The 12,756-nt window shown below is 51.9% G+C and overlaps 1 protein-coding gene across 1 annotated transcript in view; it reads left to right on the top strand.

Annotated features, from left to right (window-relative positions):
- Nucleotides 1-7,196, top strand: part of Tgfbi (transforming growth factor beta induced) — a 30,017-nt gene extending 22,821 nt beyond the window's left edge. The window contains exons 11-17 of the mRNA XM_052729053.1: nt 14-150; nt 773-903; nt 2,960-3,084; nt 4,068-4,170; nt 4,734-4,813; nt 5,784-5,808; nt 6,550-7,196. Coding sequence (XP_052585013.1) covers nt 14-150; nt 773-903; nt 2,960-3,084; nt 4,068-4,170; nt 4,734-4,813; nt 5,784-5,808; nt 6,550-6,590 — 642 coding nt within the window. The 3' untranslated portion in view covers nt 6,591-7,196. The remainder of the gene's footprint in view (nt 1-13; nt 151-772; nt 904-2,959; nt 3,085-4,067; nt 4,171-4,733; nt 4,814-5,783; nt 5,809-6,549) is intronic.
- The last annotated feature ends 5,560 nt before the right edge of the window (nt 7,197-12,756 follow it).

Genomic DNA, 12,756 nt, shown 5'->3' with positions numbered 1-12,756 from the left:
CCATTCTGTGCAGAGCCTCTGCATTGAAAACAGCTGCATTGCTGCCCATGACAAGAGGGGACGCTATGGGACCCTGTTCACCATGGACCGGATGCTGACCCCCCCAATGGGGACCGTTATGGATGTCCTGAAGGGGGACAGTCGTTTTAGGTAACCATCCCGGGGCTGTCGAGTGGTCATGCTGGACCTCAACTCTTTTGTCCTACTTCCCAGAGGGTGACCTAACGCTAGTGACACACTGATGTGATCATCCGTGGCTGGGGTGCGGACAGGGTGAGGGTCTCAGACAGGACTCCTGCCAGCAGTGTAATCCTCCTGCCCACTGTACAGGGGTCATTTTTATTACTACACAAGGGTGTCACTCACACCAGAAAGTCCCCTGTGAGCTAAGAGCCCATGCTTTACGGACCTGTCGCACCTTCCTCTTTCTGCATTTTATTTATAGGCCGCTGAGGCCACCGTGTCACTTTGCTTTCTTACCTCGATCCTCTGATTCCAGCTGCTAGTTCTCCAATGCGTGCTATCAAGCCAAGTGTTTCCCGGGCACTGACTTCAGCCACCTGCCCAAGGCTCCGCAGGACCACACACTCAGCCGACACTGATTCGGCCAGGCTCTGGGTCAGCCACGCCAGTTCTCCCCTTTCTCCTTCCCTCTGGCCGTCTCTCCTGTGTGTAGCACTGGTTCTCAGTAAAGACATGTGAAGTGCAGCAGTCTCCGCTCCTGCTGGGAGGGGGCATGAAAAGCAAACTAATTTTCTCTGTTTGTCTCCAGCATGCTGGTGGCCGCTATCCAGTCTGCAGGACTGATGGAGACCCTCAACCGGGAAGGGGTCTACACTGTTTTTGCTCCCACAAATGAAGCTTTCCAAGCCATGCCTGCAGATGAACTGAACAAACTCTTGGGTAAAGAGCAATTTAAGCAGATATTCCAGCTTCTCTGAAATAGCAGTCCATCCAGGCCATCCCAGGAAACAAGTAATGCATTACAAAGGGACTTGGTGGTGAGGCCATATTGTAGACATGTGGGCAGGATTAAGGGGACAGCAAATGGGACAACAGTGGAAAATGGGGTGGGGTGAGGATAGGAGCCAGGGAGACTCGGGACAAAGGACACAGAAAACAGCCAGAGCCATTTCCCTCATAGTAGGGCCACGGCAAAGGGGGGTACCTGGGTGCCCCTCCCTTCCTTCCCCCTCTTGGGCCAGTTGACCTCCAGCTGGTTGTAGGAGGGCAGAGGGGAAGCCCCTCAGTTTCCTTGGACACAGTGCCAAGCAAAAAGAAATTAGTCACTGAGGTGTGCTTTCCCCTGGGGGTCTGTGATCACGAAACCACTGACCTGCATTAAATGTCTTCAGAGATAAAAAGCCTTCCCTGGGCAACTCAGCTGAGGGTGGTGGCCAAGAAGGTGAGTGAGCTGGTGAGCTGCTGATCCTCTCTGAGCCTCACTTTCCCCTTTAGACAAATGAGGTTGGCAACAACAGTTCCTGGTTCACTATGATGCAGCTTGAATGTGACACACAGGACAAGTCACACGTTCCATTAATAGTGGTGAGATGACAGTGAGATGGGATGGGGTGATGGGCTTTACCTCTGATGCGTGCCCACCCTCCCAGCAAGGTGAGCCGGGGTACGGAATGGACGAAAAGGAAGCAACTCAGCCCAGCCTCAGAACAAACATTGTTTATGCCTCCCTTCCTGCAGGAGAATTGAAGGCTCAGGTTGCAGTCAGCAAGGAACTAAATTTGTGTCCTGTTTAATTTTATTTATTGCCAAGCAAATGCCTGTGTCTGTGGTGCTGACGCAGGTTCCTGAGAAGAGGGGAGAAGTTCAGTCTGTACATAATCGTCCCATCCTCTCAGCCCTGTAAGAACGGAATACTCCCCAGGAGGCCTGTGCCTGCTCAAATTCCCTCATGTGGAGTTGTGTGAGAGTGGAGGAGGGGTGTGGAGAAAGCTTCCCAAACAGCCTCCAAGCCCTATGGGTAGGGTAAATGACACCTGAGGGGGAGAAGGTTGGCCCTGGTGTTGGGGACCTAGACAGGAGGCCCTGGCTTGACTTTGCACCTCTGGGCCATATTTTTGTGGGAGGGGAACTCTTACCAGCTTCATTGTAGATGTCCGGGAGTCCCTTGGTACAGGGGGCTCTATGCCCTAGCACTATATAGACGTGTTGATAACCAAATGAACTCTCTAAAATGTTTTAAATTTTCCTCTGGCTTTCCTGGTCCTGGGAATAGCCACTCATGTAAGCCCTAGGGAAAAAAGCCATTGGCTGTCTATGGGAGGATCAGAGACCAGGGGATAGCCGGCAGATTTAGGTGCTGCCTCTCATGTAACTTGGGCAATGCCTGCCCCAGTTGGCAGAGAAACTGATGTGGGCTGGAAGGAATGTTGTGATGTGCCGGGGAGGAAGGATGCTGTGGAGGGATCAACTGTCTCAGCCCTGACCTCATCGGCTCCATGGCTCCTCCGAAGCACAGCTGTTCAATCTTTCAAGTTCTCCCTCCAGGAAATAGCTCTCTCCAGCAGAAAATGCACTTGAGGGCATAATGTGTAAATATTTCACTACTGTGTTATAGTCGGCAGGAGCCACGTCAATGGTGAAGCGTCCCAGATGCCGATGCTGGAAAGGTCCCTGGCTTTCCAGGCAAATATTTAGCTCATGGAAACATGAGTCATACTCATAGAGGCGTATGGATTAACTCCTTCTCAGCTGCCACAGAATCCTGCTTAACTTAGCTGCCTGCTGGCTACAGGGCCAGCTCACAGACACAGTTGTCTGCTGACCGTTAGGCAGAGAGTGGGCCTTCAGCTGTACACACAGTGGGTGCTCAGTACACACTTCTGCTAGTTCAGTGGGTTGTCCTTGGGAGAAACCATGGGTATCTTCCCTTGTCCCTTAACCTCACCAGTCATCACTCTTGTGCTTGACAGTGTCTCCTTCTTCCACAATCTTACAGCAAATGCCAAGGAACTTACCAACATCCTGAAATACCACATTGGTGACGAAATCCTGGTTAGTGGAGGCATTGGAGCCCTGGTGCGGCTGAAGTCTCTCCAAGGCGACAAGCTGGAAGTTAGCTCGGTGAGTACATCAAGGGAAGGTTGGCTGTGTGCTGCCGTGCCATCTCGAGGACATGCCTCACCAGGCACACAACTTTTAAGATACTAACTGAACCTTTGAGTGTGGTTTGTCCAAAGACAGAGAGGAAAGAGGAACTCCTGAGGGATACCAAGGAAGATTATAGTTAGATGTAAGAACTTCCAGATGTTCGGGGCAATAGGGCATCTGATGTGGACTGTGAACTTTAGAAAGTGGGAAGTAGTTACTCATCGTGAGAAGTCAGTCCCCTGTCTCCTTCCCCAGCTCCAGCCCCCAAAGCCAGGCTCGCACTGAGCTGTCCCATGACTGGCCTCTTAAGAGGCCCTTCTATTCTGGCGCTCCTCTGGGAGCCATCTCTGGCTGTGTGTTGAGGGTGGCGCTCAGGTTTGGAGCTGTGTTGAAAGTGTTTCTACCTTGGAAAGAATGCAGTAGCCTCACTCAGCAGAGGCCATCCCTGTGGATAGGAGCTGGTGGCTCTCTGCCCCTTTCTCTGGATCTTTGGTGTCCCTTGCTCATCAGATCCTTGGAGAGCATGGGAAGACGTGGGAGGAAGGCTGGGAGAGATCTCTTTAAGTCAAGGTCACTCAGGGTCTCTCAGGATTGAGTTCCATACGTTAGATCCTGTCTGTCACAGGCACATGGGCTGTCCAAGAAAGCATCACCCCGAGGCGACCTTTCCACCTATGTATTTTCAAGGGCCTATGTGGCCTTTCTTGCACCTCAGCTCCCACTTCTGTTAAGAGACAGTCTCCCTCCTTAACCCCCACTGGGTGAGGGCAGGAATCCTGCCGCTCGCACTGCACTGAGCTTACACAAGGCAGTGGAAGTCTGCAGTGGGGAAGGGCCACTGCTCACCAGAGAAGCCCTGGCACCCACGCACAGTGTGGGTGTGTGGTCAGCAGGTGCCTGATGAACCAGTGAAGCCAGTCGTCTCCACATTTAACAACTGTTGTCTCTTCCCTTAGAAAAACAATGTGGTGAGTGTCAATAAGGAACCTGTTGCCGAAACTGACATCATGGCCACCAATGGTGTGGTCTATGCCATCAACAGTGTTCTGCAGCTGCCAGGTGAGGTCCTAATCTGTGGTCCTAAATGAATGGTGCCCATGAGTATGGCCTCCCTGTGGTTGACTGGACAGTGAATTAGGAGCTATGGTTTCAAGATGACACGCTAAAGAACTTGAGGGTGTGTTTCTTACTGAGTTGCCTGCTATCTTATCCCAACTCTTACATTTCCCAGCATGTATATTTACAGGGGTGCTGGTGGCAGACAGGGCCCAGATATGTGTGTGTGCATGGAGACACTGGTTACAGAGGGAGCCGGGCTGTGTGTGCACGAGGACATTGGTGGCAGACAGGGCCAGGCTGTGTGTGCACGAGGACATTGGTGGCAGACAGGGCCCAGATATGTGTGTGTGTGCATGGAGACACTGGTTACAGAGGGAGCCGGGCTGTGTGTGCACGAGGACATTGGTGGCAGACAGGGCCCAGATATGTGTGTGTGTGCATGGAGACACTGGTTACAGAGGGAGCCGGGCTGTGTGTGCACGAGGACATTGGTGGCAGACAGGGCCAGGCCGTGTGTCCACTAAAATACGGTTAGCAGACAGTGGGCTTTTCTTTCTCTCTAGCCAACCGACCACAAGAACGAGGAGATGAGCTGGCAGACTCTGCCCTTGAAATCTTCAAACAGGCATCAGCATTTTCCAGGGTACGTGTTCTTTCACCAGAAAGCCGTGGGCTGAGGAAAGCCGCCGTGGAATCCACCTGGCTAGTGGGGACAGCTCACTCAGAGTTCATGCTGTAGCAACCTGGCTGCCAGGCCTCCAGATTAGTCTTCCGTTTTCCAAAGCTTACCCATCCTCTGCAGAGTGTGTGGCTCCTGTAGTGTGTGTGGAGCTGGCCTCCCTGGCCTCAGCCCTGTATGCCTCACCCAGAATCTTTCTCTTCCTGAGTTTCCCTGCAGGGTTCCCTGCCAGCTTAGAGCATGGTGAGGGGTCCTCTGAGTCAGGTAAAGCCCGTTAGTAGGTTATTAAAGCTTTGGTTTCAAGAGAAGAGGCTTCAGTTTTGAGTCCTGACCCCAGAGGCTAGGCTGGAGCTCTATCTAACATGACCCTCTACTTTTGAACAGAGATCTCCTCCACAAGGGCTCTGTACTCTTACTCTTGGGAGATGCTCCAGCTGATCACCACCCCCAACTCTAAGCTTCGGTCTCCGTGGAAAAGCCTCACTTGGGGTCCCCCAGGAATGTCTATCCTCTCTCTACATAAGCCCTCACTTGAAAGGGGGCTTGTACAACCAAAGGCCCCTGAGCTAACTGAGGGGGTCTTTGGGGCCCATGGACTCAGCGTCCCTCTCCCTTTTCCCCACCTCAGCATTTGCTCTAAGTTGGGATGGCAAGTGCAAAGCCGCTCCCTACACAGGTCCAGTGACAATGTGTACTAGGAAACCTGACATCCTAGGCAGGCACGACACACAGGGACGGCTTTCCCTCTCTGGAGGACTGCCACAAGTTCCAGACAAGCCAGGGCTACATAGTGAGACCCTGTCTCAAAAAAAAAAAAAAAAAAAGAAAGAAGGAAGGTTGGGAGGTGGGTAGGGAGGGAAAGACAGAGACAGAGGGGAAGGAAAGGAAAAATAAATGAAAAGAAAGCCTGACCCATGATTGTTTGTTCTTTCAGGCTGCCCAGAGGTCCGTGAGGCTCGGTAAGTGTCTGGGTTTGCTGTCCCGTCTGGGCTAATGAGCCCACCAGTCCCTAGCAGAGCCAATCTGCTGTCTGTTATCATGGGCAGTAAAAGAAGCCTGGCCCTCGGGTCAGAGTAGCAAGGTCAGCTGGGGTCAGACAGGCAATCTAGTTTCCTTCCCTGTGGCGTGGAGATAGCGGAGCAACAGCCCGTGGGGGGGGGGGGGGGGGGATGTGGCTTTGGGCTCAGGGAGCCTGGGAAGATTGCGCAGGGCTTGGCGGGCTCCCACACTGAGGATGTCATTCCGAGACGATAGATGAGGAAAAGCCAAAACATCAAATACTGAGTAAGACATAAAGTTCACAAACCCCAGGGCCCCCACTATGTACCTGAACAGGAGAACATGGCAGAGGGGCCTCACAGCTTCTGCCCATGAGATTCTGAAGCTGGGCCCTATGGTACATGATCCCAACTACTTGGTAGTCTGAGGCAGGAGGATTGCAAGCCTAAGGTCTAGATAGGCTACAGATTGAGTTCAAAGCTATCTGATCAATCCAGTGAGATCTTGACTCAAAAGTAAAAGTGAAAAGTGGGCATGGCTATCACTCAGGGCTGAGAGATTTGCCAAGCATGCATTTGGCTCTAGTATCATCCCCTAGTATCACCAATTCAAAAAGACTAAGAGTCCCAGACAGATGGTGGCACACCAGACAGACGGTGGGATACCTGCATCTTACTGGCTCTCATGCTTCCCATTTTCAGCTCCTGTCTATCAGCGGTTACTGGAGAGGATGAAGCATTAGCAGGAGGTACCAAGGAGGAGTGTACGGCAGCAGCTCCCTGCCACTTTCTCTCAGTTTGCCAAAGAGACCATTGAATGTTTTTGAAACCAAATCACACTTCAACATACATGGGCTGCACCGTATTGAGATCTGAGCCTTGGACAGGTAGGGAAGGGATAGAGGAGAGGCAGGATTTTGTTTTTGTTTTGTTTTTTAGATTTTGATCCCTCTAAACATGGTTGTTGACCCACTGAACATACAGACTACCTGGCTCTGACCTCCAGAAAGGACCTCTCCAAAGCATGGACTTTTCTGACTGTGCAGAGGGCCTGAAAAAGGGAACTGCAGCATTTTGGAGCTCACAAATGTGAATCAAGCAGTTCCACATTCTGGAAAGCCCTGGCATGTTTCTGTAAAGCTCTTGTACAGCTGGAGAAATGGCATCACTATAAGCTATGAGTTGAACTGTTTCTGTCAGATGTGTCTTGTATCCACACATGGCTTGGACACTTCTATATGGCCCTGCCCAGGTAGAAAAGAAAGGGTATATAGAACATGTAGAATACAGATTTCCTGAGTGCGATGGAGCCATGGTGTATTTGTAATAATAAAAACCAAAGAGATTTATGGCTGTGTGCTGGCTGGTGGTGTCAGGGATGGGTTCTGCTCCTTGGAGCCTGCAAGCTGCTACACACCTGAAGCCCCCCAAGACCAGGTCAGCAAGGAACTCCAAGGGTGGTTATTGGTACGGTTCCAGCGACTGGCCCTCAGGTGCCCACACAGCTGTGTGGGTACGTACCCCAGCCTTGGCCCTCGGGTGCCCACACAGCTGTGTGGGTACGTACCCCAGCCTTGGCCCTCGGGTGCCCACACAGCTGTGTGGGTACGTACCCCAGCCTTGGCCCTCGGGTGCCCACACAGCTGTGTGGGTACGTACCCCAGCCTTGGCCCTCGGGTGCCCACACAGCTGTGCCGTGTGAACCTCAGCCTTGGCTGCACTTGTTTCTACCCGGTCCCGAGTCCTCAGTTTTCACATCACCCAGCACTGTACCCCTTCATTTCTTTGAACCTTCCTCCTTCCAGGGATGAGATGCCATCTTTGTGTTGGGCTTTTGATGACTTGGTCTTGCCAACACAGACCCATCAGTCAAGGGATCAGGTGGGTACTCCAGGAAGGGAGGCCACAATGGGGCTGGAGCCCATCTCCCGGCTCCAGAGACCAGTATCTGACAAGAGAGCCAGTGCATCTTTCCCAGGCTCTGCCTTCTGGGCCTACCCATGTTCAGATCTCCTTCCTGCTCCCTCAACCTATGCCATCTAGACTTTGCCCAGTACTCTGGGGTCCGTATTATGTGACTGTAGTAGTGACTTAACTTTATAGACTTTCTATGTAATGGGGTGGTGACCTACTTCCTGGGTTAGATATTTGTGGATACGAGGGTAAGGTAAGACATGGTCTATAGAGTACTGCACAGTGTCATGTCCTTATTGCTATGCCTTCTGGAATGCTCAGAATCCTTGTATCCATCACTCAGGTCTTTCCTGAAGGTTGCCTGCTCCCCTGGAGAATGAGACAGCCCTGACCATCCACACCCTGCTCTGCCACGGTGGCTCACTCGATCAGGTGGAGCACACTTGACTTCGTGCATACACACACACACACACACACACACACACACACACACACACACACACACACACACACACGTAGCTAAAGCATAAAACCAGTCAATTCTGGGACTAGGATGATGGTGGAGGCAGGAAGGCTCTTCTCTTACATAGTTTTGAGTCTAGAGAAAGATAGACATTGTATCAGTCCATTAAAATTGACTGTCCAGAGGGAATGGATAGATGACTCAGTGGTAGGTGTGCATGCTGTTCTTGCAGAGAACCTGAGTTGGGTTCCCAGCACTCATGTTCTACAACTCACAACCACCCATAACTCCAACTCCTGGGGGTCCAATGCCCTCTTCTGTCCTCTTTGGACACCTACACCTACATGTATATACCCCCACATACATTCACACAATTAAAAATAAATCTTTTCCCTCATGTGCACAGATATCTTTAGAGGGTCACACACATCCGTCTTAGGTCTGGGTAACAGATATCTTTGTTGTCATGAAGCTTCCCTGTGGGTGGAAAGAGAATGGTCACTCAGTTAATGGCACCAGTGGTGACAAGTGCAGAGACTGAAGCTCAGCACCTCAGCTCTGTGACGGGAAGGAACCCGAGGGAGCGGGCAAGAGGAAGGGATAGCCTCGAACAACCACTGTATCCAGAAGTGGGAGGTGCTGAGGGGAGCTCAGATGACTAACCTTGCCGTCCAGGGTGAGGGGCTGGGGGAGACAGCATGTTGAGAGGTGAGGCACAGCCTTGTGTGTGCACAGTCCCGCTGCTTCCCCACAGCTCCTCCGGCCTCCTGGGCAGTCCCCTGGCCTGGCACTGTGACGACCTTGCTCTTGTTGGGTGACCTGCAGCTGTGTTTCACTTTGAGTACACACAGTACCCAAGACTCCAGCAGCACCCTAAGGGATGGCTCTCCTAACTCTTAAAACGCATTACATTTTAAGTAGAACTCCGCTGGAGAGGTGGCTGAGCAGTTCAGAGCACTGGCTGCTCTTATAGAAGGAGCTGCGGTTTCCAGCTCCTACACAGTGGCTCACAACCATCTGTTACTCTCCTTCCGTGGGGATCTGATGCCCTCTTCTGACCTCCATGGGCACAGGAACACATGTGGTACATAGCCATACATCAGGCAAAAACATTTATATACATAAAATAATACAATAGATCTTTTAAAAAATATTTGAAATAAAACCTCCGGTAGGATTCCTTAAAAATGCCAAATGCCGACCTGGGTTTGAACCCTTCCCCGACCTTTTCTCCATTCTGCCTTAACCACATCCTTGCCCCAGCCCTTCCAATAAGGAATTCCCCTCTCCCAAACTCCCATCCTCTCCCTGTGGCCACAACCATAGAGCCTCTCCCTTTGGTACCCTTCAGCCCTTCACCCGCATGCTGCTTCTCATAAAGCTCAGGCTAAGCTTTAAACGTGTGCTGCCACCTGGAGGCTGGCCTCCTAAGGCTGAGAAATCTACCAGCCAAGACCCAGGCCTCCCCTGAGTCCCAGCCTTAATCCGGGGAGGGGATAGAGATTGAAGGGGAAGAGGATTCTGCCTCTTACTGCTGTCTTCTGGGAGCACAGGACCCTCTGGAGTTCCAGAGGGTAATGCCAAGGTCCTCAGCATCCCGGGCCCAGGAACCACCCGATGGGCAGGGGCTGCCTACACCTGTCCTCACTGGCCCACTGGGAGGACAGCCTTTCTGTTGGCCAAAGAGGGTCCACAGCGCTAAGCAGTAGAACTGCACGAACAAGTGAGCATTGCTGTTTCCTCCCCAGTGCTGTGAGCAGGGAGCTGCTGTGGGAGTTTGCACTCCCTGCTACAAAACTGGAGGATGAGAAACGGAAAACCGTGTGCCACATCACCCTGCGTAGGAGCTGACCTGGCTCCAAAGCCCACACCCTGGACTTCTCTGCTCCCTCTGCCCACTGTACCAGGACCAAGTGAAGCATGACCCAGTCAGCCCTGAGCAAGCGGGACACAGGCAAAGGGGAGCCCACTCTCCTGAGATCACCCTTCCCCAGAGAGGAGGCCGGGTCTCTGCTGCACCCCCCTAACTATAATTTGCTATCACACCACTGAGGGACTGGGATAGGGGAACAGTCAGAGTCACGGAGCCCCAGCAGCATACCAACATCATGAAAGACAGAGGGAAACCCCTCTGTGATGGGACCGTAATTCAACACCGGGCCCTTGAAGAGCTGCATGGAACATTGTGCTCAGATTTGTTTCGAAGCCAGGAAAGACGGCCCTGGAATGAAGGGTGGGCCCAGTGCCCCACCCACAGAAGTCAAATGGGGCCACTCGGACCAACCATTCATGCCTGGCAAGGATGGAAAGTCACTTACTCCAGAGAGCCAATACAAAGACGGAATTGGGAGGGGACAGGGCCCTGGAATCCCCTACACCCATCTGCACACACCCACCCCACACCCACACTCACTCTACTCCCACACCCACACCACACTAGGGCCTAAGAGGTCTGAGACAGAAGGCCAGACATGAACAACTGTGCTCCTCATTGATGGAGCAAGTGACGGCCCCATGACCATCATGGAGTAGAAATAAACAGAGCTGCCCCCAGGTCTATGGTAATGAGCCTGTTAACACTCCCTAGTAGAAGGAAGGGAGGGTTCATGGATCACCTGGGGTTCAACACTGCCCCCACCTCCCCCTGCACACGCTCTTGAGGGGTGCTGCTGTATCTAAGAGGTGGAAGGTTAGCTGGAGGTGGGATGTCACCGCACACTTCTCAGTGAGACCACAGTTTTCTAGTCACGCCCGCTCTTGTAAGTAACTCTAACACCCACGTTGCTGGGGCCTGGACAGGCCATTTGACTTTCTAACCCTTTGGAGGAGATGGTTTCCATACATTCCCAGAATCCTCCCCGCCTGCCCGCCCCCCCCCCCCCCCCCAGTTTTATTTGCAGGAAGTTATAAGATTTGGGAATAGCAGAGGGGGAAGACTTCTGATTAAATGCCCGCATTTGGTCCGAAATGAGGTTTTGCATGAACAGATGGGAAACTCCTCTTCCCTCCAGTCAGTGGTGCCTGTGGTCGCCATGGCTTCTTGAGAGCAACCTGTCAATAACTGAAGTTCGAGGAAGCGGTGTGCATGCAGCATCCTTGAGCTTTCAGGACACCCAGGGTATAGGATAACGACAAAGCCCTGCTGCTTCCAGCCAGCTGCTGCCATGGTGGGAACGGACAGAGATACAGGATGCTGGGTAAACACCCTTGGTGCTGAGGTTGCCGCTGTGTGCCACCGTTCTCGTTTACATGTGCTTTACATTGGCCTGAATTCTGCAGACCACGTGCTTCTCAAGCAGAGAGCAAGCTCCTGCTCAGTGGCCGTGCACAGCAGGCATGCACGAGCACAGTCACAAGCCGGCCTCTTTGCCCACAGCAAGAAAAAGGACCCTCATCCTCAGAGTTCACAGTGCACCCATCTTAGTGAGGGAACCTGAGGGGCCCCACAGATCCCAGTGACACGCAAGACCTTGACCTAAAACTCGGGACTATGGAGAACATAGGCTGATGGGAATTTCTGGGCCATTAAGTGATGTAAGATCATGTTACCAGTGGCTATCTATTACTTACTCAAGAATATCCTTCCACCAGAGAGCACATTTATCAATAGCCAACTGCCTTTCATGGAGATCACAGAACTTATACCAGTGAATGATTTAAAGTAAAATCCCATTTGTCATCTTTCTAAACCAGATGTTTAACTTCAGAAAGTTACTTCGGGGGCTGGAAAATGGCTTGAAAAACAGTGATCTTCACTTCATAAGAAGAGTGCTGGAGACACAACGTAGTAGAAGTGAGACAGATGTGTTTTCCTTTCCACAGAAGCCAGGCATCGGCCTGGACAAGAGGCCAAAATGGCCGTTACCATGATTTGGTGCATAACAGGTTTTTATATATTCCTAACTGCATTCTCCTGCCCCTCAAATTCCCCATTGACTGAGTTCTTCAGGGAGGTGTGATCCTTCCCTCTGGTCTGGCACAGTCCCATTCCTAGCCCCCACCCCCCAATTTCTCCATCCTGCTAGCTCTAGCTCCCACTCCTTTTCTGAAACAAGACCTGAGTCATGGAGTTGATGGTCTGTAACTTTTCAACCCTAAGATAAACTAAGAAGTGTCCTGGCAAGCAAGCATGAGCCCCTAGCTAGGGAAGACAAGAGTGCCCCCTGCTCATCTGTAACTCATTGCTGAGCTCTACATGCCCCTCAGACTGAAAATGGGCCATATTGAGTGATTTTTTTTTTTTACCATATCTCGGTGGGTAAAGCATTTGCTATACAATCCTGAGGACCTGGGTTTGAATCCCCAGAACCCACACAAAAGCTGACACACAGGTGTCTGTCACCCCAGCGCTCCTATGTGCAGACGGAGGGTGAAGACAGCAAAGCTTGCATGCTAGTTAACCTGGCACACACAGCAGGAAAACAGACAACAAGAAAAACACACAGCAGCCCTGTCTCCACAAGACAGAAGGTGAGAACGAACCCCTGAGGCTGATCTTTGACCTCAGCACATGCACCATGGCCCATGTGCTA

The sequence above is a fragment of the Peromyscus californicus genome, unplaced genomic scaffold, assembly GCF_007827085.1.
Source record: "Peromyscus californicus insignis strain IS unplaced genomic scaffold, ASM782708v3 Scaffold_8__1_contigs__length_139910024, whole genome shotgun sequence".
In the NCBI taxonomy this organism is placed as follows: domain Eukaryota; kingdom Metazoa; phylum Chordata; class Mammalia; order Rodentia; family Cricetidae; genus Peromyscus; species Peromyscus californicus.
The sequence above is the reverse complement of the archived record's forward strand: the minus strand, read 5'-3'. Positions and strand labels throughout refer to the sequence as shown.